Raw genomic sequence first — 27,985 nt, forward strand, 5'->3', positions numbered from 1 at the left:
TGGCTGCAGAGTTCAGGTTTTTGGGTTCCAACAAAGAGTGTTTCTACTATTTCTTCCTACAAAAGAAGCATCTCTGGGTTGGTTTGAATTTCTCCTGGAGGGGTCGGGGGGGGGGAAAAAAAGCTTGGCTCAGCATTTTGCCAAAGGATTCTCTCAGAAAGGTGTCAGGAAGTTGAAGTCTTGGATCTCATCTGCCCATTTCTAAGTGCAGCTCCCTACTTGCAAAGACAAAGCTTGCCAGTTAAACAAACAAACAAACAAACAAACCCCCAAACAAAGCAACAAACCACAATTAAATTAAACACCTGGGAAGGGATTGAGAATGCTTTGGTTCCAGCCCTAGTGCCAAATGATACCAATGTGCACCCAAAAGTGTGCAAAAAATCTCCTATCAAACACATAAGGAAAAGGAGCTTGAAGAAGCAGCTGAAGGTTGGCCATACTTCACTCCTAGAGACTTTGATTTACAACTGTACAGGTCCATAACAACAGGTCCGTGCCCTCCAAGGGGCAGGGCTCCACTACCTCCGGTTAGGCAAGTGCACGCCGTTGACGAGAGGCAGCAGAGGAGGATGGAGTTCTAGTTGTGTTAACAGTGAGAAGTGGTCTGAAGGGATGTGAGGGTGTGGACACCCAGTGATGTTGTTGTCAACCAGCCACTGAGGGTCCAAAGGCCCCAGGACACCAAGCACGTTCATGTGAGTGTTGGAATAGAAAATGTAGTCAATCACACCCTGGGGAGAAAGAGAAACAGGACAGTGAGAACAGAGCCGGCTCCTGCCACCCTGAGCTCCAGCAGCTCCCAGCAAGGGGCACAGTGCTGCAACAGGCTGCCCAGGGAGCTCATGGGTGTCTCCTCCCTGGAGGTGTTCAAGGCCAGGTTGGGTGAACTCTTCAGCAACCTGGACTAGTGGGGGGTGTCCTTGCCCGTGACAGGGGGTTGGAACTTGATGATGTTTAAGGTCACTTCCAACCCAAACCATTCTATGAATCTGAAGCCAGGCTGAAGGTGTTGGGGCTGCTCAGCCTGGAAGAGGCTCCAGGGAGACCTTAGAGCTGCATTTCAATATTTGAAAGGGAGCTACAGGAAGGCTGGGCAATCTCTCTTTCTGGGAAGAACTTCTTTCTAAGGTCAAGCCTAAACTTTCCCCTGCACAGCTTGAGACTGTATCCTCTTGTTCTGGTGCTGCTTGCCTGGGAGAACAGACTGACCCTCACCTGGCTACAACCTCCCTTCAGGTATCTGCAGACAGTAATAAGGTCTCCCCTGAGCCTCCTCCAGGCTAAACACCCCTAGCTCCCTCAGCCTCTCCTCACAGGGCTGTGTTCCTGACCCCTCCCCAGCTTTGTTGCCCTTCCCTGGCCACATTCCAGCATCTCAACATCTTAAACTGAGGGGCCCAGAACTGGACACAGGACTCCAGCTGTGGCCTGACCAGTGCTGAGCACAGGGCAGAATGACTTCCCTGCTCCTGCTGGCCACACTATTGCTGATCCAGACCAAGATGCTATTTGCCTTCTTGGCCACCTGGGCACACTGCTGGCTGATGTTCAGCCCGCTGTCAACCAGCGCCCCCAGGTCCCTTTCCGCCTGGCCGCTCTCGGGCGGCTCTGCCCCCAGCCTGCAGCGCTGCACGGGGGGTGCTGTGGCCAGTGTGCAGAGCCTGGCCCTGAGCTGCTTACTTTGAAATCAAAAGTGTAATTGGTGTAAGGCATCAGGTTGTTCTCGTAGGCGCTCTTCAGCCGGAAGCCGTGGGTGATCCGGCCCTCCGAGGCTCCGTTCTTGCCGCTGCCGCTGAAGTTCATCAGACACTCGTTGTACCGCAGCTCCTTGAAGTCCTTGTGGTTGTCAGCCACGATGCCGTTGCTTAAGTATTCCACCACCCCTGGGGGCAAAGGGAAAGGGGGTCAGGGAGGGGCTTGACAACACAACATCCTGCTCCTCTCTCCTCAGAGCCAGCCTGGAGAGCTATGGAGCCGCCCCCACCACAGCACAAGGACACGGCGCCGTTACAGCAGGTCCAGAGGCCACGGAGGTGATCTGAGGGCTGAAGCAGCTCTCCTGTGAGGACAGCATGGGAGAGTTGGGGTTGCTCAGCATGGAGAAGGCTCCAGAGAGACTTTAGTAGAAGGGTTTAGAATAGACATTAGGAAGAAATTCTCCACCCTGAGGGTGGAACAGGTTTCCCAGATGATGTTGCGGAGTCTCCATGCCTGTGTTCAAAGCCAGGCTGGATGGGGCCTTGAGTAACCTGCTGTCCCTGCCCATCTCAGGGGGTTGGAGCTTTAAGGATCTTTAAGGTCCCTTCCAACCCAAACCATCCTAGGATTCAGGGAACATTGGCTTGGAGTTCAAAACCAAGGCACCAGGAGATCAGAAAAGCACTTCTAAGTGCTTTTACATCTAAGAGGGAATCTACACAGCAGCTTCCTTGTCCATGCTTGAGGCTCTGCAGAGGTTCTGACACCATTTCTGGGGGGTCGCAATAAACCCATAGCACACAGACTACAGGAGGCACACAGCAGGGTGCTAGAGAGGCAGCTTTCATACATCTGCCTGACACTGGAGTATCAAATGTCAGGGTTACTACAGCAAACCCATCTCCTCAGAAACCTTTCATGCTCCATCACCAGCTCACATCTGCCCTGCTTCCTGCTCAAGCAGTGAGCATTTATTTAACCTTTTACTTAAGATCAACTTGTGCTTTTCTACATCTCTGTAGGAGCAATCAGCTCAACTGATCCAGGCGAGTTGAGAGGCGTCCCTGACCATGGCAAGGGAGTTGGAGGAGATGATCTCTCAGGTCCTTTCCAACCTGAGCCATTCTAGGATTCTATGATCCCAAAAAGCAGTTGACTGAGGTACAGGACTTGGATGCTCTTCAGCCAGACTTTGAAAGACAGTTGCTGAGAAGCTTTCATCCACACCAGCCCAGGGAAGTGCAAACCATCCAACACCCTTGGAGGAAAAAAGGACTCTCCAAAGGTTGAGTTAACAATGAAGCCCAAACCAGTCTCACCTGAATCAGGCAATGAGTTGAGATCTGCACACAGCACCAGAGGGATAGAATTAGGATCTGCTGTTGGGCTGCTGGGCCTGATGGAGGCTTTCTCAAGGATGTTCTTCAGCTCTGAGACAAACATCATGGTCTGGATGAGTTTGACATCTGAGTACTCAGGGTCCCAGTGCATGTGGGCGTTGGCCACGATGAGCAGCTGCTTGTCCACGTGAAGCGATTTCATACCTGGAGAAACAAACACACACATTTTAACAGGGAACAGCTGATGCTGGCAATGTGGCAGATCCTCCCTCTTTACATCCAGGCTCCTACTCACTTGCTCCAAATAATTCCTTGTGCACCTCCAACACCACGGCGACTCCGATGTTGTCCTTCGTCATCACTCTGTTCAGCATGGCCTCGGAACCTTCCGAGTTAGCCATGGCCACCTGGTTGAACTCCACAGTGTGCTTCTGCACCAGTGTGAACCTGATTCGACACAGAGAACAGCGTGAGGAGACCTGCTTTCCATCTCCACTCCACACACGTCCAAGGAGAGGGCCTGCAGGACAGGGTGAGGCAACTTTCTTTTGTCCTTGCAGTTTATAGAAGTAAATACAGGTCTGAGAACCACTCCCCCAGCCAGGAGAGAGCTCTGGGTCTGGCAAGCAAGATACTCCCAGGGCATACTTGGGGGTTTAGGAACCGTTGATTTGTCTCAGCGTGCACTTCTGAGGGGACTAGTCAAAGGTTATGACACTTCCTCAGAAGTGAGAGACAAAATCCTAGAATGATTTGGGTTGGAAGGGACCTCCAAAGCTCATCCAGTCCAACCCCCCTGAAGTCCACTGGAGCAGGTTGCTCAGAGCCTTCCCCAGCCTGACCCTGAAGATTTCCAGGAATGGAGCCTCAAGTACCTCCCTGGGCAAGGTGTTCCAGTCCAAGGGGGTTGGAATCTCTCCAGAGAAGGAGACTCCACAACCTCTCTGGGCAGCCTGCTCCAGGGCTCCAGCACACTCACAGCACAGAAGTTCCTCCTCAGGCTGAGGTGGAACCTCCCGGGTTCCAGCTTGTAGTTGTTCCTTGTTCTGTCCCCGGAGAGGCAGAGCCTGGGCCCTTCATCTTGACACCCACCCCTCAGGTATTTACAGACATTAAGAGAGGGAAGCTTTCAGCCCTAAACCACGCTGGGTTTCAGGGATTTTGACACAGCTGCTCCTGGCCCTTACTTCTCAGTTTTGAAGAATATTGCACAGCCATCCACGTGCTTCTTCTCCTGCTCAGACATGATTTTGGCACGAGACTTGGGAGAGAAGAACCCATCGTAGCCTCGCTCCTTCAGGGCTGGCAGAAAAAGGGTGAAGTATTGCTCTGTTTCCACTTCCTGCAAGGGAACACAAAGGCCTTAGGCTACCAAAGTCAAGCCAAACCAGCCTGGGCCTGCCTTGGCCTGCAGTCAGCAGCTCTCAGCAAAGCAAAAAAGCTTCTGTTTGCACAAATCCTCTCACTTCCTAGGTCAATGGGCTGCTGGCAGAGGGTCTGCATTCCTGGCTGTGCTGGAATGCCCCCACAAGGGAGGTGACAGCAATGGCTTACACCTGATGCATTTGACACCTGAACGTGGACACTGCCCTAGGCTAAAACTTCGGATATCCAGCAGCAATTAGTAGTTCCTCTAGAGAGCTCTTTCACACAAAGGTCTCTCAGTGCTCTCTAACAACACAGTTCCTTTGCAGTGACATTTGGACTCCAGGAGGATTTCAGAGGTTGATCTGTGGAGGTTTGCAGACCAAGGTAACTCCTCTCTTCCTATGGAAGACTTTTGCTTACCAAAAACTTGCTTAAACATGGAAAGCTCCCTTTAAAGGCAGGAGTGTTCTAAGCATCAGCAATGAACTTCTAATAGCACAGAAGGATACAGGTACCAATGACAAATGATGTTGAACTCTGAACAGTCCTTGTTTGCCAAAGAGAGTATTTTTGAGACTCTGACTGCTGTACCAAGCAGGAATGGAATAGGATCAGTGGCAGTTTGGTGACAGAGCATTTTATATTCTCCCCATACACCCAGAGGGGGACTATTTAGGATGCTTATCTGAGGGGGAAGAGACACAGATTCAGAGATTCAGAGATTCATAGAATGGTTTGGGTTAGAAGGGACCTTAAAGATCATCTAGTTCCAACCTCCTGCAGGTTGCTCAAGGCCTCATCCAGCCTGGCCTTGAACACCTCCAGGGAGGGGGCATCCACAGCCTCCCTGGGCAACCTGTCCAATGTTTCTCCACCCTCACTGGCAAGAATTTCTTCCTAAGCTCCAGTCTAAATCTCCCCTCCTCAAGCTTCAATCCTGATCTCCCAAGAGAGATTACCAACTGACTGAGCCAATTTTACCTCATTTAATTTGTCTCATTTCATGAAACACATGCCAAGATGTAAAGAAGGAGCTGGGCACACAGCTCGAGTTGGCAAACCCCAGGCTTTGTTAGCCAGCAGGTGGATGTGGTGCTCTCAGGGTTCCACTCCAGAGGAAGAACTTAACATTTTCTCTTTCTTATGAAGAAGAATGGGTTTCCAGTTACCTGAAGACTAATGATATCTGCATCACAGTTGACAATTTCTTCCATGATCCCCTTTTTCCTGTACTCCCAGTTGAGGGCCCAGGACGGGCAGTAGCCGTAGAGCTGCCGGGTGGCGTATTTGTCACACAGGACATTGTAACACATAACTGTGAATGAAGCTGGAAGGGCAGAAAGAAACAGAGGGAAAGGTGATCAGCCTCACAAAGTGACAAAAAATGACCTTGTTCAAGGTATGTTCTGAACCTGGTGTCCCTCAGGGGTCGCTGCTGGGACCAGTGCTGTTTAAGCTCTTTGTCAGCAGCATGGGCAGTGGGATTGAGGCACCCTCAGCAAGTTTGCAGGTGACACCAAGCTGCATGGTGCTGCTGACACACTAGAGGGAAGGATCTATCCAGAGGGGCTGCAGAGGTAGACCCAAGTCAACCTCTTGAAATTCAACAAGACCAAGTGCAAGGTTCTGCACCTGGGCCGGGGCAATCCCAAGCACACATCCAGGCTGGATGAGGAGCAGCTTCAGAGCAGCCCTCAGGAGAAGAGCTTGGGGGTGTCAGAAAGTGACAATCTCCCTGTGAGCCAGCAATGGTCACTGGCAGCCCAGCAGGCAGCTGCATGCTGAGCTGCATCCACAGCAGGGAGAGCAGCAGCACAGGGAGGGGATTCTGCTCCTCTGCTCTCCTGAGACCCCACCTGCAGCACTGCCTCCAGTTCTGGGGCCACCAGCATGAGAGGGACATGGAGCTGCTGGAGCAGGGCTGGAGAACCTCCCCTGTGGGGACAGGCTGAGGGAGCTGGGGTTGTTCAGCCTGGAGAAGAGAAGCCTTCAGGGAGACCTTAGAGCAACTTTCCAGTACCTGAAGGGGACTACAGGAGAGTCAAGGAGGGACTTTTTACAAGGGCTTGGAGTGATAGGACGAGGGACAATGGATTGAAGCTTGAGGAGGGCAGATTTAGGCTGGAGATTAGGAATAAATAACAACAGGAGCATTTTAGTTCTTTAGAGAAGCTTTTTGAGGGCTACAACCAGGCTGTGCAGAGGAGGAAGAGCCCCTAGATATGGAGAACTTGGAGAAACCCCTTGCACAACAAAGGGCATTAAGCTGACTTCAGAACCAGGCCCCTCCACCAGTTTAGTTGCAGAGGAAGACTTCTCCAAGTCTCACTTTGATCAGCCTGTGTGTGCAGACACAGCATTTGCCTACAGTTCTTTTACAGCTGTTGTTATTTCTGAGCAATGGACTGTTTAAAACAAGCTCTTCTGCTTGGGCATCAGGGGATGGAGCAGTTAGGAAAAAGCCTAAGAAGGCAAATTCAAAGGACAAAAGCTGAAGTGACAGCACAGCCAGGTGTTCATTGGTTTGCTACCTCTGGACACAAATTGCTGTTCTCAATCTGATCCACCTAAGGCTTCAGAAAATGAAGCCAAAGAGCAGTTTTTCAGTGCAGCATTGTGTGAAGAAAGGGGAAAAAGAATCAGAGATATTTGGGGTTTGTTACCTGAGGGCAGAATTTGGTCTCGTTCTTTTAAAGTGATCCATGGCCTTGGAGGCAGCTGCTCTGGATGAACTACAGAAAATGGAGAGCAGTGATTAACTCAAGGTCTGCTTTTGGGAGTTGCAGTTTCTAGGTCAAAATGATGAGGGAACAGTAATGTTTCATCCTGTGCTTTGCAACCACTGCTCCCCCAGGTCTGAGACTAAGAGAACTGGGGCTTTTTAGGCTGAGGAACAGCAGCCTGAGGAGGGATCTCATCAACACTGATCAATACTTCAAGGGTGGGTGGCAGGAGGATGGCACCAGCGATGCCCAGGGACAGGACAAGGGGCAATGGGCACAGACTTGAACATCAGAACTTCCATCTGAACATTAGGAGGAACTGCTTTAATTTAAGGGTGCTGGAGCCCTGGAGCAGGATGCCCAGAGAGGTGGTGGAGTTGTCTCTATCTCTGGAGGCATTCCAAACCCACTTGGAGGTGTTCCTATGTGACCTTCTCTATTGCAGCTTGGTTACAGAACTACAAAGCAGGATTTATGTCAAGTACTGGATGTTATTAATCACTTTGGTACTTCTAGATCTAAATTGGGCATTCTGTGTGAATTTGGAATATAATTTCCAGTGGAAAGTATCAAAATGGCTTCAGCAAGGAAGACTTTGCCCTTTGTTACTAGCAGCAGCCTTTCAGTACCTGAAGGGGGTACAAGAAGGCTGCAGAGGGACTGATCCCAAAGGCCTGCAGTGACAGGATGAGGGGCAATGGTTTGAAATGACAGAAGAGCAGACTGAGATTGGATGTGAGGAACAAGTTCTGCACCATGAGGCTGCTGGAACACTGCAACAGGTTGCCCAGGGAGGTGGTTGAGGTCCCATCCCTGGAGATATTGAAGGTCAGGCTTGAGAAGGCTCTGAGCAACCTGTTCTAGTGGAGAATGTCCCTGCTGACTGCAGTGGGGGTGTACTGGATGACCTTTGGCAGTCCCTTCCAACCCAAACCATTCTAGGATTCAAACAGCAGTGGGACCAAGTGGCTGCAAGGTGGGCAAAGCTTAGCCAGTGTGCCAGCCTCTTCCCACTGGGTGCCTGTGCGTGTGACTGGAACCACCTGACAGAAATGCAAAAGCAGTCAGAAACTACTCTCCCTTCAGGGGTTCAGCCTTTTGTTTGGGCAGGAAATGCTGTCAGAAATGGGCCAGTCAGGAGGGGAGGGGAGGGCTTTCACCTGCTAGATTGTCAAGCATGTAGTTCAGTAGCTTGCGAGTTCCGTCCGGATCCTGGTAGAGGCTGAGAATATCTTGTGATAAAGGATTGCCTGCCAACAGCAGAGAACAACAGAGGGGTGAAGAGCTGCTTGGCTTTCCTCAGGCTTTCCAAGCAAGGAAAATCTCTCTGAGAACAGACAGACTGACTCAGAAGGTATTCTGACTGGAAACTGGAGAACGCCACAGAACAGAGGCCTCCTTCCTTCAGCTCACCTCAGCCACTGACAGTAGGTTAAAGGCTGCAGGTTTGCAACTCGGAATTTAAGCCTCAGAAGGAGGTTTAGGAGCAGTAGAACCTGCAGCATTGTCTGCCCAGCTCAGTTTTACTACAAGTTTACTCTCTGGCATAAACTGTGAGGAAAGGCACACAGCTTCTGAGCCCAGCCCCCCCTGGCAAGTCAGGATTACTCCAAGGAAAAGTTACCTGTGAAGAACTACTCCAAGGAATAGTTAACCAGAAAGAACTACTCCAAGGAAGAGCTGACTGTAAGGAACTACTCTAAGGAGAAGTTAACTGCAAATAACTACTCCAAGGATTAGTTGCCTGTATATAACTACCCCAAGAAATAACTGACTGTAAGTAATAACTCCAAGGAAATGTTAACTAGAAAGAACTACTCCAAGTAAGAGTTGACTGTAAATAACTACTCCATGGAAATATGAACTGTGAATAACTACTCCAAGGAATAATTGACTATAAATAATTATTCCAAGGAAAAAATTGACTATAACTAACTACTCCAAGGAAAAGTTAGCTGGAAATAACTACTCCAAGGAAAAATTAACTGTATAGAGCTACTACAAGAAAAAGTTAACTGTAAATAACTCCTCCAAGGAATACCAGACTGTAACTAATTGGATTAACTGACTGTATATAACTGCTCCAAGAAATAATTGACTATAAATAGCTACTCCAAGGAACACTTAGCTGCAAATAACTACTCCAAGGGAAAAATAACTGTATAGAACTACTACAAGAAAAAAAGTTAACTGTAAATAACTACTCCAAGAAATAATTGACTACAAATAACTACTCCAAGGCAAAATTCATTGTGAATAGCTACTCCAAGGAAAAATTAACTACTCCAAGGAAAAATTAACTACTCCAAGGAATAGTTGACTGTGAATTAACTACCCCAAGGAGCAGTTGACTGTAAATAACTACCCCAAGGCAAAGTGAAGTGTAGAGAACTCACCTTTCAGACCTAGGGTTTGGAGCTGGAAGAGCCGTCCCAGTTCGTAAGGCAGAACCCGTAGCAGATTGTTATTTAAAAGCAATTCCCTGCAGCAAATGCAAAACCACTTTTGGTGAGGATCACTTCAGAAGCAAACTCCACAAGTGGTTCTCACCTTCCCCGCTCACACTTCTCACCCTGAGCTGCTGCTTGTTGTTGGTGTGTGCCAATCTCCCCCTTTCAAAGAACAGCAACAACACAAAAAGGCCTCAAAACCCCCAAACCATGAAAGTCAGTCAAGGAGAATTCAAAGAGCAGGCAATCACCAAGTCTCAAAAGAGTGTTTCAGAGCAGAAGAATCCATAGCTTACAGACCTGTGGAGGTGAGGAAAGGAGGGTAATGACCCCAAAAGACTACAACTGAGGCTTTGAATCGATCTGGAATTTCTCAGGATGGTTTTAGCCAGAAGAACTGAAACCGACAACCACAGCCTCCAGCCTAACCCCAGAGTGTAGAGTGCTGAGAGGTGAAGCAGATACCTTCTCTCACCTGAGAGACACCATGTTTCCTAGTTCTGCTGGTAAACTTCTGAGTTTGTTGGATGAGAGGTCCAGGTAAAGCAGGTTCTGGAGCTTGGCAATGTCAGGTGGAATGCGTGTGAGGTTGTTGTCGTTGAGGTGCAGGGCGGTCAGGTGCGTCAGCGACCACAGCGACGTGCTCAAGCTCCGCACCCTGCCTGAGAGAGAACAGCAAGGAAGCAGAGAGTCACAGAATGCCTCAGCTTGGAAGGGGCCTCACACATCATCTCGAGCACAAGCCCTACAAGGAGAGGCTGAGGGAGCTGGGGTTGCTTAGCCTGGAGGAGGCTCAGAGACCGTATTGCTGTCTACAACTCCCTGAAGGGAGGTTGTAGCCAGGAGGGGGCTGGTCTCTTCTCCCAGCAACCAGCAGCAGAACAAGAGGACACAGTCTCAAGCTGTGCCAGGGGAAGTTTAGGCTGGAGGTGAGGAGAAAGTTCTTCCCAGAGTTGTTAGCCACTGGAATGTGCTGCCCAGGGAGGTGGTGGAGTCACTGTCCCTGGAGGTGCTCAAGAGGGGATTGGACGTGGCACTTGGTGCCATGGTTTAGTAGTCATGAGGTGTTGGGTGACAGGTTGGACTTGATGATCTTTGAGGTCTTTTCCAACCTTATGGATTCTATGATCATCTACTCCAACCTCCCCACTGTGTGCCCTTTCAACTAGACTAGACTGCTCAAGGCCTTATCCAACCTGGCCTTTGAACATCTCCACAGCCCCCCTGAGCAACCTGTTCCACTGTCTCCCCACCCTCACTGGAAAGAATTTCTTCCTGATTCCCAGTCTAAGTCTGCCCCCCCAATCTCCCAGTTGAAAGGATAGAGACAGTTCTTGGGAAGCAGATGTGCTACCAAAAACTTCACCTCCAATCTGAGCTGGGCTTTTAAATCCACTGGGCTGCATGTGAGCCAGCCAAGCCTGAAGGCAATCAGGCAGAGTCACAGATAGGTTGCCAAGACAAGTTGTGGAGGCCCCCTCCATGAAGGTGGTTCAAGACCAGGCTGGATAAGACCTTGAGCAACCAAGCCTAGTTGAGAGGCATCCCTGCCTATGGCAGGGAGGTTGGAGTAGATGATCCCTAAGGCCCCTTTCACCCTGAGCCATTCTGTGATTCAACAAATGCCTCAGGTTGGAAGGGACCTTTAAAGGTCATCTTGTCCAACCACCTTGCAGCAAGCAGGGACATCTCCAACTAGATCAAGCTGCTCAGGGTCTGAGCTGTCCCTAAGCTCAGTCAACTGACTCCTCCTCCCCCAGCTTGGAAAAATCTGGTTTCACCAGAGGATCCTCAGCCTGAAAGTGTCTGGTGTGATGCTGGGGCACCAACTCTGCTAAGCCCAGACTCAAGCCCAGAACAACTCACCTGAGATCTCCAATTCAGCCCAGTGTGACTTCTTCCCGTTGGCTACCTCTTCTGCTGACATGATGGTGTAAAGTCTGCGAGGATCTGGAGGATCATATTTTTCCTTTGGCATCCCTGTTAGTCTGAAAGAGCAGAACAACCATCACTGTCTGCCACCCCACACCATTTCATCCTTTCCAGCCAGCCAGGAGATCTCCTTCCCCAGAGACACCACAACACCACACTTGTGGTCCAGAATATCATGCTGACAGCAGCCCAACTGCTGCCAGTGCCAGCAGGTGCTCAGACCTTTGCAGAACATGGGTTTGGAATGGAAAAGGACCTTTTTCCCTTCTGAAGTGGGGTTCCTGCAGTCAGCTGCTGTGCTACCCTGACCCAGACTTTCACAGAATCACAGCAAGTATCACTTTGGAAGGGACCCTCGAAGGTCATCTGGTCCAACCCCCTGCAGTCAGCAGAAACACTCCCAAGTAGATGAGGCTGCCCAGGGCTAATCTTGAATGTCTCCAAGGATGGGGTCTCAACCACATCCTTGGGCAACCTGTTCCAGTGTCTCACCACCCTCATTGTGCAGAACTTCCTCCTGATGTCCAACCTCAGTCTCCTCTGCTCCAGTTTCAAACCATTGCCCCTTGTCCTATCCCCACAGGCCCTTCTGAACAGTCCCTTCCCTGCCTTCCTGATGCATTCAGGCATTGCACAGGAGGGGCTGTCAGGGCTGCCCTGCCAAGGGTCTCAGTTACAGGTCTTGGGGCTTCTTTCCCTGCTGACCACCCCAGGAAATTCTATTCATGCTGAATTAAGGCTCCCTGTTGGAAGCACGGAGCAGATGTGAGCCCCAGGTCTAATTATAGCCAACTTCTATTTCCAGGTGCAGTCATACGGTGAGGAAAGCTACAGGGTAAGAGGATTCTGTGCCCATGCTGCTCAGCTGCAGCCACTCCCTTCAGGGTGCTGAACAAAAGAGAGGATTTAAGGACACAGGATTACACCTGCAATTCTTGCCTCAGAAACCCCCAATCAGGAAGGAGACTTCCCAACCCCATTGGAGTTCCAGGCTCTGCTTGGGGAGCGCTCAGCCTCCAGCACTTGGGCTTTGCTGGACTCATCCTCACTGCTACATGCTGCAGGTGCAGACCACAGAATGGTAGGAGGTGGAAGGGACCTCTGGAGATCATTGAGTCCAAACCCCCTGCCAAGGCAGGGTCACACAGGAACACATCCAGATGGGGCTTGAAAGTCTCCAGAGAAGGAGACTGCACAACCTCTGTGGGCAGCCTGCTCCAGGGCCCCAGCACCCTCACAGTCAAGTTGTCCCTTCTGTTTAGGTGGCACCTCCTGGGCACCCTTTCAAGCTGAGGCTTACAACTATCCAATGTAGGGCAATCCACTGCTTCCCTTGGGAGATGATGCCAATGTCTGATTGCTCTCATGGGGAAAAATGTTCTTCAGGAGTCCAGCTGGAATCTCCCCAGCAGTGACTTGTCCCCATCCCCTCTTGTCTTCTCCATGGGATTCCTTGTGAAAAGGGAGTCTCCATCCTCCTGGTAGCCACTCTTTATGTACTGGAATGTGGTGATAAGGTCTCCCCTAAGCCTTCTCTACTCCAGGCTGCACAAACCCAGCTCTCTCAGCCTTTCCAAGGAGTTTGGGTGCTGCAGCAAAAACTGTACTGTAGTGCTATGTGGTAGTAAGGTCTCCCCTGAGCTTCCTCATGTACTCCAAGGCCTGGTGATGAAGTCTTCCAAAGCATCCTGTTTAGACCATCTGAGTCACCCCACACTCATCCATACCTGCCCACAGGCCAAGTAGATGACCACTGTGTGGGTGACACCACCAAAAAGCTTTGGGATTCCAGCTTCCTCCTTGGCAAGGGGAACCCAATTAACTGATGTTGAAACCTGGCTAGTTAGGAGTAGTGCCCTGGCAACTGACAGCAATTTGAGGCAGTCAGAGGCTGTGCAGTGGGACAAGCCCTGAGCTGCCAGTCAGAGGCAGGCAAGTTTCTCAGATGTTAGTCACTTGGATGTTGTTCTGAAATGGTGGTGAGTCAAAGGAGCAGCAGAGTCAGTCCCAGAGTTACAGAAAAAGGAAAACAAACCTAAATCAAATATAGTTTGTTGGGGTTTTTTTTCCTTCTGCTGCATTAACAGCAACCTTGAGCAAGACTTAAAAGCCACCACATGTCCTTAAAAGCCACCACATGTCCTTATGCAAAAAAAAAAAGGGATTTCTTCCTGGGTTCCCAACTCCTATCATTCCCATCTCCCACCCACCCTCTGCTTGTCCTGGAACTAAACTAAGCCAAACCTCTCTTTGTTTGGTTTTCAGGGAGCTACACTGAGGGCCCTGCACCAGCTAACCCCCAAAGCAGAGATGCATTTGTGCTGTCACAAGGAACAAAGCAGGAAGACCAAGCCAGGGGTGTGGGAATTGAAGCAGCACCAATTTAGGTCAGCTTGAGCTGTTGTGAAGTTGCTGCCCTGGGGGATGGTTCAAGCAAGGCCTCTGCTAAATTCCAGCTAACAGAGGTGTGACACAAGCAGAGTCTTCTTTTCAGCTGGGACCACAAACCAGTACTTGCCAGCTTTTCTTCTAAGGAATTCCCCTGGGAATCTTTGGGAGCTACTAAAATTTGCTCTCCACTCCAAATCTAACCATGGAAACTTCAGTAGTGTGGCCCTGACACTGTGTAAATAAAAGACAACCTGGGTATGAGAAGAGCAGACCACTGAAGCTCTGAACAAGCTTTGCAGTGTGGGGGTTTCTGTCATGCTTACTGGCTACAAGTCCATCCTCAAGAGCCTAGAGATCACTCAGCTGAAACCCCAGCTATGGTCTCAGGTGAAGCTGAGCAGCTCCAGCTCAGCTGCATATAAAAAGGGCTCAGGGGAGAGTTTGCTTTGGAAGCTTTGTGAGCAGCAGGTCTGTGCCTGCCTTTGTTTTGTGCTTTTGTGTTCTTGTGCTGCTTTGTTTGCTGGCTTTTGTGTGCCAATTAAGGCCACAAAAAACCCCCAGGAGCACTGGAACAGTGCTGATGGTGTGAAGATTGTTAGGGAAGAAAGTTTTGAGCAGGCTTTGACTCTGAAGACACTTTTGTTGGACAACAGAGGATCTTCTGCACGCTTGGAGCTCCTAAACAGAAGGTAATCACAGAAAAGGGCACTGCTCTTCTGTACTTCACTATCTAAGGCCCTCTGAAGTTGTACAGAGGTGGAGAACCCGAGATAGGGAGGGCACAGGTAGCAGCAGAGCACTTGTGAAGACCAAGTCTTGTGGGAAATGGCTGAGGGAACTGGGGGTGTTGAATCTGCAGGAGAGGAGGCTGAGGGGAGACCTCATTGCCCTGAAAGGAGGTTGGAGTGAGGTGGGGCTTGGTCTCTTCATCCAGGGAACAAGACATAGGACAAGAGGAAGCAGCCTCAAGTTGCATCAGGGGAGTTTTAGGCTCCCCAGAAGGGCTATGGAGGCCTGGAACAGGCTGCCCAGGGTAGTGGTGCAGTCCCTATCCCTGCAGGGGTCTCCAAAGCAGTGCAGATGTGCTGAGGCACATGGCTTAGAGCTGACCTGGCAGTGCTGGCCTTGATGATCTCTTGCAATCAAACCAATGCTAGGATGCAGTATGAGCTACAAGCTCTGGCTCTTCTGAGGGAGAAGCTGAAGGCAGCCCTACAAATTGCATCAACACAAGAGAAAAAAGGGACTGAGGGATTGCTTCACTCAGTGTGTTATTATTTTGGGATGGGTGGGGGAAATCAACAGCAGCTGCAAAGAGATCTCCTCCATTACACAGCACATCCAAACTCACCAGAGAGACTAGCTCAGGGCTGCTATGAGACAGCAACTGCACCACCATGGTTTGTAATAAAGTCAGCCTGCCTTTTCCAAAGGCAAGCAGAGGGATTCACCTCTGTGCACTGGAAAGAGAAAGGCTGCTCCAAGCTGTCCAGATTATTTGGCATCTAGGTTGCAGGAGGACTTGGAAGTCAGATAGGTCAAAAATCCCTTAGAGCTCTGTGTTGCTGCAAAATTATGACCCCAGAGAGGTGAGAAGATGCATTTCTTACATGACAGTGACTCTAAGGTGGTAGTGTGTCCAAGTCCTTTCATCCCTCAGTGCATAAATGAAGGAGGCAGATGGCAAAGAGCTGCAGCACCTTGCCCTTGCTCCAGCCCTGTGCTCACAGAGGTGCTGGCACAGCTCAAACCCCTGGCCTCCAGCAGAGTCACATTCTTTGGGATTTGCTTTGATTTTCAGGCTCTGTATACAGCTGAGTCAAACTGCCAAAGCACTCTGAAAACTAGCCAGCAGCCAGCCCTCCATCACTCCTCTTTCCTCTGAGCAGCAGCAGCAGCTTGCTGTCCATCCACTTCCCAGATGGTGATTCCTCCCAGGAATGCAAACTCCTGCTGGCTGAGGAGGCCAGAGGGTGTGTGCACAGGGAAGCTGCAGCACCAGCTGCAAAAGAGCCATTGGTATCTGTGGGGTTTGTAAGTGGGATGAAATGGTGGCAAAGGGAGGAGAGGAAGGCTGCTGGTGTGCAAGAAGGGTGCCCTGGGTGTGCCAGCAAGGCTGCTGGTGTGCAAGAAGGGTGCTCTGTGTGTGCCAGCAAGGTGGGATCACAGAGGGCTTCATGTCATTGCTTCAACAAATCCCAGAGAAGCAGAGAAAAGTCTTAGGAAAAATATCCTGGAAGGGAAAAAAAACCAAAAAACAAACACCAAAAGGCAGCAAAAGCCAAGGGGAGGAGTGGGAAGGGAGGGAAAGAGCTGAGCTGTGTTTGATTAATTCTAGAGCCAACTGGCACCCATTTGATGGAAATGCTAATTGTCCTACTGCCATACACCCAGTAGTTATTTCCCCCTGTTCCCTCAGCTCCTCTAAATGAAGTCTAGAGGCTTGTCTTAAATCACAGGTGACACAAGAATCTCCCAGGTTGCCACCCTTCCTCTTCCTCCCTGTCACACCCCCACTTACAAGAAGGGCTGAACAATTCACTGCACGGCCAAGGCTGTGGAGCATTAAGGGGGTTATTTTTAACCTCTGTGCTTGGTTAACTCCTCAGTCCTTACTCCAAAGGAACAGTTTCTGCTCTGTTTGAGACAGTCTGGTTGTCTGTCTGCCAAGTCTTGAGTACCTGCCCCAAGTCAGAGTAACACCAGGCTTAGATTTACTGCTTCCAAAGGAGCTCTTAGGGGTGGTTTACTCACAGGGCAGGCAGCTCCTCAAAAGCTAAGCTCTGCTATGCAGAAATGCATACAAGGGGGCTGTTGTAGGGCAAGGAGCTTCACCAGCCAGCCTGTAAACAAATCCAGCCCCCAAAGGGATGGTTTCAATAGCACATTTAGTTATTTACATGAGTTGTTCCCCCCCTTGCTCAAAGAAATGACCCATTTGCAATGCTGCCCCAGCCCCTGGAGAGTGCTGGGCTTTTAATGAGATACAGGACAAAGTGGTTTAAAGGATTAAGACCTGAAGTCACTGGGAGTCTGGGGAAGGAGGCAGCCAGTGCTGGATCAGTAGTGAGCTTCAAGCCAAAATGCTGTCCTGAGCTGTGGGTACAGAAGAGAAGCAGCTGTACATGGCTGTAGTGCAAAGCAGGAGGTTCTCTCCTAGCACCAGTAAGACAGAAAACACCAAGGACTGAGCAAGCTTCAAGTGTGGTGCTGTCTGAGCATCCCTCCAGGGAGAGATGTTTTATTGACCAGCCTAATCCCACACCTCAGCTCATTCATGAGAGAGGCTCTGTTCAGCTTGTCCCTGAGCCAACCCCTGGTCTGATTCAGCTCCTCAGGATCAATAATTGGAGAGCAGTCACCTATTGGCCTGGTTTTGGAGCCAAAACTCCCCTAACATGATTCATTCATGCACACAGCCCCTGCAGCAGCCTGGAAGGGATCTCAGTGAGCATTTCTTCCTTTCTTTAAAACACAGCTCAAATCATCAATAACTTTCCATCGCTCAAAGGGGAGGTTTGTGCTTGGAGAGAAGAAGGAATGAGGTTTATTTCTGTGGCTATGATGGTTTCTTGCCCTTTAAGGGGGAGGCTGCCAGCACTTGGTCAAAATAAGCAAAGGCCAGCAGCACCCCAGCTCCACTCCCTGTGAGACAGAAAGCTAAGGGGCAGCTTATCACTCACAATCTGCTCTTTGCAGCAATGATTAACAACAGAGAGGAATTTGCCACCTTGCTCGAACAAAACTGACTTCAAACAGCTTCAAAGTTACAAGGCCTGCCCTGTTCAGCTACAGGTAGAGCCTGGATGAGTCAAAGCTCAAGACTTTAAAAGCAGAGGGGAGGGCAGAGAAAGGCAGGGGAAGAAAAGTCCAGGCTAATAGTGGAAATTGTTTTGAGTTGCTGGCACAGAAAATTAGCCTTTTGATAGCACAGCCCACAGGATACTGCACCAGCTCAAAGGACCTAGGCTGGAGGGGAAAGGAAAGGGAGCTCTTGACAATAAAGCAGTTTATAGGCAATAAATCTCTCTCTTGGTAGGATATATTTAATCAAAGCAGTAAACCAGCTCGCCTCATGGCCTGACAAAAGCATATCACTTGGGTATGGAAAGCCAGTTAGCTCTGCTGCCTCTCTATCTGCTTATCCAAATCCTTCCCCTGTGCATTTACACCAGACTTAAACTTCCAAATACCAGACTCAGCATGGAAAAAAAATCAATGTTGCTGAGTGACACAAACTCTCCTAGCTGCATTCCAGCAAGGTGGGAAATGAGAAATTACAGCAACAGCAGCCCAGGACAATCTCTGCAGGGAGCAGGAAATTAATATGCAGGCAGCTGAGACGTGAACTGAGCAGCTCCCTACAGCTGGTGCTTGCACAGGCTTCCTTGAGGTCTCCCCTCCCTGCCACACCAAGTTTTGGTCGTGGTCCTTCAGTGCAGAGTTAACTGGTGCAGAAGCCATCAGGCACTGGCAGCACTAAAGCTTTCAAGGCACCGAGGTGCTAGGAAGCCCAAGTGCTCACCACACCAAGTGCTGCACAAAAGATAATGATCTCTGATAGGAAGTTACAAAGGGAAACAGACTCCAACAGCCTGCTCCTAGCAAGCTGGGCTGCAAGCAAAGTGCTGCTTTACTGAAAGAGCCTAAAGCAAAAGCAGAGCCACTGGGGGCATGAGGAAGAGGTAGGTGTGGCTTCAGGAATGCTGCAGCCCTGTTGACAGCTCAAGGGTTTCAACCACATCGTTTTCCAGGTAGAAAATACTTCTGAGTTGTACTCATCTCCCTGCAAAGATGGCCAGGGTTGTTTTGTCCATGCCAGGCAAGAAATGGCCATCAATTTCAACCTGAGCACAAGGAGCTTGGATTGGCAGCACCCAGGGGTGATTACAGCTGGCAGAGAAACAGCTTGCTGCTCATCACAGCACTAGGGCAGCCTTCATCCACAACCTCCCTGGGCAACCTGTTCCAGTGTCTCCTCATACGGTTTGTATGTTTTCAGCTCTGTGGCCTGCAGCCCCTCCTGCTCCTGGTGCTTAACACTAAGATTTGATGGCCTAAAAAGGTGTTTGAGACCTGCTGATGGAATGGTCTCATTCAAACCCTCCAGATGCTTTTGTCTCTTTCGTGTTAAGCTGGGGAGGGGAATGGTGTGAAGTCACTCAGCGTCCTGGTGGCACAAGGGGATGCATCTCCCTTTACACATCAGGCATGGGGACAGGACACAAGAGGCAATGTCCTGAAATTGTGCCAGGGGAAGGTAAGGCTGGAGATGAAAAATTCCTTTGCTGCCAGAGTGGTCAGGGATTAGAACAGGCTGCCCAGGGAGGTGGTGGAGTCCCCATCTCTGGAGGTGCTCAAGAAGCCTGTGGCCATGGCACTTGGGGACATGGTTTAGTGGCCATGGTGGTCTTAGGTTGATGGTTGGACTTGGTGCTCTTGGAGGTCTCTTCCAACTGAAACAATTCCATGATTCTATGATTAAAGAAATGTCTTTTACCTCGAGTGAGCTTTGACACATGGAGAATATCCTTTGCTGCTCTTGTTGCTTCAGGCTGAGAGCTGGAGCAGAATTAACACAGAGCAAAGCAGAGAGTTGTCACCCAGACATCCCTGGGGAGAAACACAGACAGGAACCATGGGTAGCACATTGAAGCTGCCAGTGCTTGCTGGCCTTTCAGAAAGGGTTGATTCACTGCTTTGTGCCGGAGCATGTATCTGTGTGAGCTGCTCAAGCCCTTCACACACGACACAGGCTGCTTCCTGCAGATACAGGTAGGAAGCTTCAAACTGATCTGCAAGGGCTGTAAAAGCAGCACAGCTTTGGCTGTCTGTTTGCTGTCACAAACTGTGCTGCAGGTGAAAGGAAACTCTCTTTGCAGCGACTCATGGAACTTGTCAGCTCTGGGCAGGAAAAGGCCAGCTGGAGTAGCGCTGAATATGGCTCCAGAAAACTGGGCACTGCTTCCTCTGTGCCTTAAAACTCAAGTGATACTCATTCTGGTGGCTGAGCTGTCAGCTGGGCCTGGAAGTGGGGGTGAGCTAGCACAGGCTGAGCTCTGCAGCCAGCAGAAGTTTCCACTTGTGAACGCCTTTCCTCTAAGCCCTTCTTGTTTTGGAAAGTTCAGAAAGCAAAAGGAAAATGGGGCCAGGCAACTGCTCACACAGTCACAAGTGCCAGGCAGAGCTGGCTTCACACTGGGATTTTTGCCTCCAGCCAAATTAGATCTTGCTGTTGGGAGTAGCTCTGTCTCCAGGAACATTCTGGTACCTGTGCAATCGTTTTGCTCCTTCTCCTCCCTAATCTCAGTGAAAGATTGTGAAGGAGTGAGATGGCAAACAGGTTACTTTTATACACCAGATCTGTGGTGCAGGGCCCTGGAATGATCTGTAAGGTGATCAGGGGGCTGGAGCACCTCTCCTTTGAGGACAGGCTGAAAGAATTGGGGTTGTTCAGCCCGGAGAAGAGAAGGCTCTTAGGGAGACCTTAAAGCTGCATTTCAATATCTGAAGGAGATCTACATGAAGGCTGGGGAGGGACTGTTCAGAAGGGCCTGTGTGGACAGGATGAGGGGCAATGGTTTGAAACTGGAGCAGGGGAGATTTAGGTTGGACATCAGGAAGAAGTTCTGCACAATGAGAGTGGGGAGATACTGGAACAGGTTGCCCAGGGATGTGGTTGAAGCTCCATTCCTGGAGACATCCAAGATCAGACTCGATGTGGCCCTGAGCAGCCTGCTCTAGTTGGAGATGTCCCTGCAGCCTGCAGGGGGGTTGGACAAGATGACCTCTGAGGGTCCCTTCCAAGCCAATGCAAGCTGTGAGTGGAGTTCAGCAGTTGAATTAGGAACATTTTGAGTGGGTGAGAGAAGCACTTACATAGAGTATTTATGACCTGTGGATAGATGGAGAGGGTTGGGGTTTTATACAGCACTAAGATCTCTCTGGATGCCAAGATTACATCACATAGCAAAGCCTGAGCAAGGCTCTGACCCCAGGATTCCTGTTCACTCTTTGGTCAGGTTTTTGGTCTATGGTTTGACTTGAATGGGTTGAAGCTTGAGAAGGGCAGATTGAGACTGGAGGTTAGGGAGAAATTCTTGATAGTGAGGGTGGTGAGACACTGGAAGGCTGATCCTAAATTCTCCTCAGAACCTTCTCTTCTCCAGGCTGAACAGCCCCAACTCTCCCAGCCTGTCCCCACAGGGGAGGTCCTCCATGACAGGTGCAGGGCTAAGCAGAAAGCAATTCCCCTTGCTCCTCCCTTGCCTGTCCCAAATGGGGACAACAAAAACCCTCTCTGAAGCAACACAGAGTTAAACATTCCTCTCCTCTGCAAGCTGCAGAGCCACCCCAGCCCACCATTTGGGGGTTTTCCCTTTAAAAATCATTTGAGATCCTTTAATTGAATATTTAGTTTCAGGTCATTTTGAAGCAGGAGACTGGGGAGCTGCTGACTTGCAGTGGTTGCTGTGGAAGGAGTGGTGGCCAGGAGCTGTGTTTGTGGAGCTCTGGTTTGCTGTTCCCCTTTCCAACACAGACCCCAGGTGGGAGTCTAACTTGAGAGGGGCAAAGAATCTTTGGCTGCTTTGCCTGCAGTAGTTTCCCAGATGTAAAAATTCCTGCTGCTCCTAGCTGAGGGCACAATAGGTTCCCCTTTCTGTTTGGTTTAGGGTGAGGAATAATCCTGCCTCACATCAGCAGGGATGATGACTCTGAAGGATTAGCTGCCTCACGACTGTAAACAAGGATTTACCAATCCCCAAGCTGCCGATGGAGGAGGGGGAAGCCAAACCTAAAACCCCTTCTGAAGATCTACCACCCCACAGACTCAGAAAGTCCTTCCAGGGGATTTTGTCTTATTCTCAAGCTTTTCCTTCAAGTGAACCTCCATGAACTGGAGCCAGGCAGCAGTGCTGCTGTCTTCATCCCTTGCTTTCAGCAGCAAGGCACTGAACAAAACCCCCTCCTCTTCCTCTCTCCTCCAGCCCTACCCTCACTCTTGTGCTCAAAGTGGAAGTTTCCCTTTCCCCAACCTGTTTAGTTTTAACAAAAGGAGAGTGAAAATTTCTCTGCTGCTCTCCTAGGAAGGTGGAGTCCTGCAGCCCTTTTAATCTCACATTCGTGGATTCATACATTCATGGAATGGTTTAGGTTGGAACAGACCTTAAAGATCATCCAGCTGCAACCTCCCTGCCATGGGAGGTTCCTCAAGACCAGGTTGCTCAAGGCCTCTGTTGTCAGGTTCTCACCCTCCTGTAACTCTACTCCCAAACAAGAGGATCCCTACATGTGAGGGGCTCCTTTCTAACCCATCTCCTACCTCATTCCAACTGAACTAAGGAAAAGCTCTGGAGCAAGAATGCAGTGTCCCAACAATGTCCTTGCCCAGAAAGCCTAAGAGAAGCTGTGAAAAGGGAAATGCTTAAAAAAACCAAACCCAAGCAAATAAAAAAAGCCAAAACAAACCAACCAACCCCAAACCAAACCAAACCCCAAACAGAAACCCAAAAGCCCTACTCAAATAAACCAAAGTTCTGAATCAACATCCCTTTTTGACGCAACCTTTCCAGGGACCTCTTACTTGGGTTCCTTTCTTCTCTGAAGCACCTCTGCAAGTTGCACACCTTTCTCAAAGATAGTACAAAGCTCCCTCACAGGCAGACAACAAACCAAAGCACAACCAGCTAGGATGCCTTGCAATCACACAAAGCCATTAATCATTTGCATCAGGAAATGCCAAAGCAGAGGGTGAGCACACACAGCCTTATCTGCTCCTTGTGCACACACACAGAGGTTACAGGCTTTAGTAAAAGCACTCCCATGCATGGCAGAATCCTAGTCTTAGAATGGTTTGGGATGGAAGGGACCTCCTAAGGTCATCCAGTCCAACCCCCCTGCAGTCAGCAGGGACATCCTCCACTGGAGCAGGCTGCTCAGAGCCTTCTCCAGCCTCACTTTGACTTATATTCAGGGATGGAGCCTTAGCTACCTCCCTGGGCAACCTGTTGCAGTAGCCTCCTGGTGCAGAGCTTGTTCTTAACATCCAATCTCTATCTGCTCTTCTCTCATTTCAAAACACTGTCCCTTGTCCTGTCCCTACAGGCCTTTGCAAACAGTCTCTCTGCTGCCTTCTTGTAGCTGCCTTCAGGTAGTGGAAGGCTGCTCTAAGGTCTCCCTGAAGCCTTTTCTTCTCCAGGTTGAACAGCCCCAGCTCCCTCAGGCTTGTCCTCCTCAGCAGTAACTTGTGCCCATCACCCCTTGTCTTTTCCATGGGAATCCTTGTCAAAGGGGAGCCTCCATCCTCCTGGCATCCACTCTTTATGTACTGAAACATGGCAATAAGGTCTCCTCTGAGCCTTCTCTTCTCAAGGGTGAACAAATCCAGTTCTCTCACCCTCAGGATGGGGAGGGGAGAAAGTGAATTCCAGAAACATTGTCACCAGCTCAAGATACTGATGAAGAAATGTCATAAGACAGTTTCTTTATCATTGCAAGTGAGATAGAGAAGCTGTACAGACAAATCCCTGAAACCCAAAGAATTCATCAAAAGGTGAAGTTAAAACAGTGCTGGCACTGCCAATCACAGCATGGGAAGAAAGCTCAAAAGATCACCCAGTCCAAACCCCCTCTGCCAGAGCAGGGTCACCCAGGGCAGGTCACACAAGAACACATCCAGGTGGGGTTTGGAACCTCTCCAGAGAAGGAGACTCCACAACCTCTCTTGACAGCCTGCTCCAGGGCTCCAGCACCCTCAACAGTGAAAAACTTTTTCCTCATGTTCCTGTGAAACCTCTGAACACCCTGCAGCCTCCATCCACCTCCTGGTTTCTTTCTGTTTCCCATCAGGTTAGTGAGCAGAAGTGGCTCAGCGCAGGGACCGATGCGTGCCAGGGCTGGGAGCAAAGCGGCACCAGCGAAGTTCCAGCGGCTCTGCTGGCATGGCTGCAGCAGCACAGCAGCCTGCTGCATGTTTTGACACGTATGTTAACTGATAACCTCGTGGGATTTAGGCAGCATTCCTGCCCAGCTTTCCAGAGCTGACAGCTGGCAATGCTGAGCAAGGTAAGTGCAGCATTACATCCAGGCAGCTTGGTCCCCAAGCCTGAGCAGGAGCGGTGCAGAGGATGTGGAGAGCTGCAGAGGAGAGTTACAGCACCAACACATCTGCTCAAGAGGGGAGAAACACTTTGTCAGACTGAAGAAAATGAGTAACAAGCACCCAGGCCTTGATTACAGGCAATCATTAGGAGAACCACAGAATTTGGGGGGGGGTAGGGTGTAAAAAAAACTATTACAAGAGGCTTAGCAGTTAATGCTTTAAAGCAGTAAATCCACAGCAAATCCTCCTGAATCTAAATATGCCTAAGACATATTTTAACTTCTTTTTTTCTCAACTGCCATCTTCTGCTCCCAAACACCTCACCTCCACTGCTCCATTTGCTCTCCCAGTACTCTGCAAATCAGGTTACAGCCCTTGAGTGCACTTTCTGGCACCCCAGAGAAGCTCTCCTTCCAATAAATAGTAAGCAATGTGTTTATAGTTCTCTCCCTTTTTCAACTCCAGCAACCCTAAAAGTGTCCAAGAGGTTATAGGTGATCTAAGCAGTGGGGTGGGTTGGTTGGTTTGGGGGTTTTTTGGGCTGTTAAAGAAAGTTTGCTCTAAAATTAGGCACATTAGTGCTGCACCATTTTACCACTTGAAACCAGAGTGCCCTCTTTTAATAAGAAAAAATGAAATACACCTCCCTGTTTGTGCCCTTTGGACAAGGAATGACAGAGGCTCTGAACAACAAAAAAACCAAGACAGAGGCTGCAGCAATCTACCTAAAGCTAAGTTTTTCTTCTCAGTGTTTTAGATTTCAATTAAGTGTGCAAATTAATTTCATTTTTCTCCAGTGCTGCCTTTTAATTTCCCCACCAGAGCCCACACCCACCTTGGGATCACTTTCTGGCTTATTTCTTGTTAAGAATGGTGTGAAAACCAAGTATCATTGGTGCTTGGTCAAAAGCCTGCCCAAGCTTGTTAATGAAAACCAACCAAGAGCCCACATGGGGGGGAAAAAAAACAAGAAGAAAAGACCTGAAATCCCAGCTTATCCCAGGCAATGGGAAGTTTTCTAAACACCTTTGAATGGAAAGAAAACAAACACAGCCACAACATCACTTACTTCCACCAGAGAATTCCCACTGCACAGGTGAGCAAGCTCCTCCAGACCGTGGACGGTAAGAGGAGAGCCACGCAAAAGTAAAGCCACCCCGAGCTGTCCCCTTGCAAGCCCAGCAGCAGCTAAATGTGTGATCACACCAGGCCCCAGGACAGGGGGAAAACACCCTTTAAAAACGAAAACAAGCTCTATCAGTGAAAGTGCACTTCTGCAGATAACTGCTTCTGCAGCTGGGACTTCTGCTGGCACAGCGATGTCAGTCACGGGTCACGCTCCGTCACCGAGCTCGCAGACAGAGCTGTGCCAGCAGAAGTTGGTCGTGTGGACCTGGTGGGAAATTCAGCAGCCCCTGAAATGAATCGGTGGGTGGGTGGGTGGGTGGTTTGTTTGTCCCTCCCTGCTGCTGCCAAATGAAGTTTTTTCTGATGCTGGGTAAGCTTCCCCCCTGTGCTGCTGACACGTTAGGATCTCGGCTTCCGAGGACAGAGAAACCCTAAACTTAGCTTAAGGAGGTGGCAGTGCCTACTGGCCATTTACATTGCACTTGAGCCTTCAATTAAACACACTAACTAAATTAGCAGGAGGCCCTGTAGGAAGAAAAGATAAAACAGAATAAGTAAGTTCTGCTGTACTCCCAGCAGCCTGCCCTCCCTTTTCGAACAGCAGGAAAAGGAAACTGAAAGTGCTTAACGGGAGTCGTTCAGCAGGCAGCAAAGCTCTGCAATATTCCCACTCTTCAGTTAAACCACACAGGCAAAGTCTAACAGGGCTCCTGGCACCTTCCCTCAGCTCGGGAGGTGATTTAAGACCCAAGCTGGGGCTCGAAGGCTCAGTTCTGCGTGGATGAAGCGACACGATGCTGCCTGCCGTGCGTACGGCGATGCGCAGCAGCGTTCCCGAGCAGCCAGGTGTCAGAAGCGTGCTCTGCTCGTCTGCTCTGCAGCAGAATTACAACCTCCAGCTGTAAATATGCTCCCACCGCCCAGAAGGAAAGCTACAGGCAAGTGCTTCGGTGCCCCTGAACCTGCTGGTGCTCAGTAATGAATAAAGCTGTCCACTGTGCGGGGCTGTGGAAGGGAGAGGGGGGCAGGAAGAAGGAAAGGAGAGGGGCTGGAGGTGCAGGAAGAAGGAAAGGAGAAGGGCTGGAGGTGCAGGAAGAAGGAAAGGAGAGGGGCTGGAGGTGCAGGAAGAAAGAAGGGCTGGAGGTGCAGGAAGAAAGAAGGACTTGAGGTGTGGGAAGAAGGAAAGGAGAGGGGCTGGAGGTGTGGGAAGAAAGAAAGGAGAAGGGCTGGAGGAAGTCAGGTCAAGCTACAGCAGCACAAAGTAAACCTCAAATGTGAAGCCTGCCTGGATGTTTAGTGAGGGATCCCCAGCCCGTGGCTGGACCCAAAAGCAGGCTCTGCTTCAGAGATTGGGCAGCATCAATTTCTCATTTTGACAAGGAGGACACAGAACTAAAATCCCTGGCCAGGCTGTGCTTGCCCTCCACCTTCCTCGGAGCTTTCTGGCCCTCCAAATCGGGATCCAGCTTCTAGGGACTCCTCGGGCTGCATCACAGGGCAAAGCTTTGTCGTTAGAAATAACGTACTTTTGTTTGGGGGGTGGAAAAAACCAACACCCAAACGTCTCAGAGGAACTGTAGAGGCCAAAGCCAGACACCTTATCAGCACTTTCATTATCAGCCATATCTACACAGACAAGAAGTGTAAGCATGAGTGACTTCAGGATGAGGCATTGTCCCCTCCAGCGCAGATTTAGGTTGGTGGGGCAGCACTTTGTGAGCAGCAGAGCGTCGCAGAGAGGGGAGGGACAGACAGCACAGGTACGAATTTGGCTTTGACAGCTTCCCCCCTCAGCTCAAACAAGGCCATCTGCAATTCTTATCAGCACTAGAAGTCTGAACTCCCCAAAGCAAAGCCTATATTCAAAGTTTCAAAACCAGCCTGATAAAGGCTAACCAACGAAAGACTTCAGAGGCTCAGATAAGACTCGGTGTGGCAGAAGGCGACCAAGCCCTTTGCCTTCGCCGTATTCACCAGGAGGACCCAAGTTTAAAAAGCCAGCCCCAGACTGCTACCAAAACTCAGTGTCTGACGTGCATTCTTGTGTTTGCAAGCAGCAGTTTTCCTTGCAGGTGACGTTCCTGCCCTCTGCCTCACACAGGACCGCTGGGGACCACCGGGGGGAAAGTGGTGAGACCTGCAGCTCCCTAGAAACAGCCTGGGGTCAGCCCCAGCGCCAGGGGAAGGTCCCACCGCGGGACGCTGGCCAGCACTAAGGGCAGGATCGAGGCCAAGCGCTCACCCCACGGCCAGGGTCAGCCCGCAGCTGGGCTTTACCCCAGTTCACCCCACTGCTGGGGGCTGCAGGGCGAGCCTGCCAGCCTCGAAAGCAGCCCGGGCGAGCGGCTGCCGACGCGGCCCAGCTTCCAGGGACGATCCCCGGCCGCTGGCCCCAGGGCCAGGACCCCGGCGCCCTCCTCACTCCCCGGCCCCTCGCTGGGTGCCCTGACTCCCCTCCGGGGCCTCCCCTCGCCCGGGATATGCCCACAGCCGCCCTCCCGTGCACACGGCTGCGTGTGCCGGCGGCGGATGCGAGGCGGCCCAGGCCGCGGCGGCCGCTCCGGCTGCTGGCCCCGGTGCTGGCGGGGCGGCGGCGGCGGGGCCCGACCCGACATGGCGGCGCGGGGCCGTTCCCCCCCAGCCCCGGCCCCGCCAGGCCCCGTCGGGCCGCGGCGCTCACCTGCATCCGGCGCGGCGGGGCGGCGGGGCCGGCGGCGGCAGGGCGGCGGGGCGGCGGCGGCGGGCAGCAACGACATGCAGGCGGCGGCCCGCCGGGGAGCGGGGCCGGGCCGGGGACGGAGCCGCGGGGCCGGGGCGGCGGCGGCGGCGGCGGCGGGGAGGAGCGGGCCG

At 50.7% G+C, this 27,985-nt stretch overlaps 1 protein-coding gene across 4 annotated transcripts; it reads right to left on the reverse strand.

The window, feature by feature from the left end:
- Positions 1-108: 108 nt before the first annotated feature.
- CNOT6L (CCR4-NOT transcription complex subunit 6 like) lies at positions 109-27,926 on the reverse strand. Of its 4 annotated transcripts, none has more exons than XM_054172690.1 (12): positions 27,816-27,926; positions 11,449-11,570; positions 10,058-10,244; positions 9,529-9,614; positions 8,293-8,382; positions 7,073-7,141; positions 5,579-5,736; positions 4,229-4,383; positions 3,337-3,488; positions 3,021-3,245; positions 1,684-1,886; positions 109-734 (listed from the first exon to the last, which is right to left on the reverse strand). In XM_054172690.1, the coding sequence occupies exons 2-12, from the start codon at positions 11,558-11,560 to the stop codon at positions 522-524; spliced, it is 1,650 nt and encodes a 549-aa protein (XP_054028665.1). In that variant the 5' UTR covers positions 11,561-11,570; positions 27,816-27,926; the 3' UTR covers positions 109-521. The 4 variants fall into 4 exon arrangements, with proteins under 4 accessions (XP_054028665.1, XP_054028666.1, XP_054028664.1 ...); XM_054172691.1 differs by lacking the exon at positions 27,816-27,926 and adding an exon at positions 25,077-25,176; XM_054172689.1 differs by lacking the exon at positions 27,816-27,926 and adding an exon at positions 19,406-19,428.
- Positions 27,927-27,985: the final 59 nt, after the last annotated feature.

This window comes from Dryobates pubescens, chromosome 24 (assembly GCF_014839835.1).
Source record: "Dryobates pubescens isolate bDryPub1 chromosome 24, bDryPub1.pri, whole genome shotgun sequence".
Taxonomy (NCBI): domain Eukaryota; kingdom Metazoa; phylum Chordata; class Aves; order Piciformes; family Picidae; genus Dryobates; species Dryobates pubescens.

Coding starts and splice junctions, on each gene's coding strand:
- CNOT6L (XM_054172690.1), bottom strand. CDS start 11,560: ATGCCAAAGGAAAAATATGATCCTCCAGATCCTCGCAGACTTTACACC. Junction 1,887..3,020: donor CAACTCATTGCCTGATTCAG/GTGAGACTGGTT, acceptor CTTTGCCCCCAG/GGGTGGTGGAATACTTAAGC. Junction 735..1,683: donor ATTACACTTTTGATTTCAAA/GTAAGCAGCTCA, acceptor CTTTCTCCCCAG/GGTGTGATTGACTACATTTT.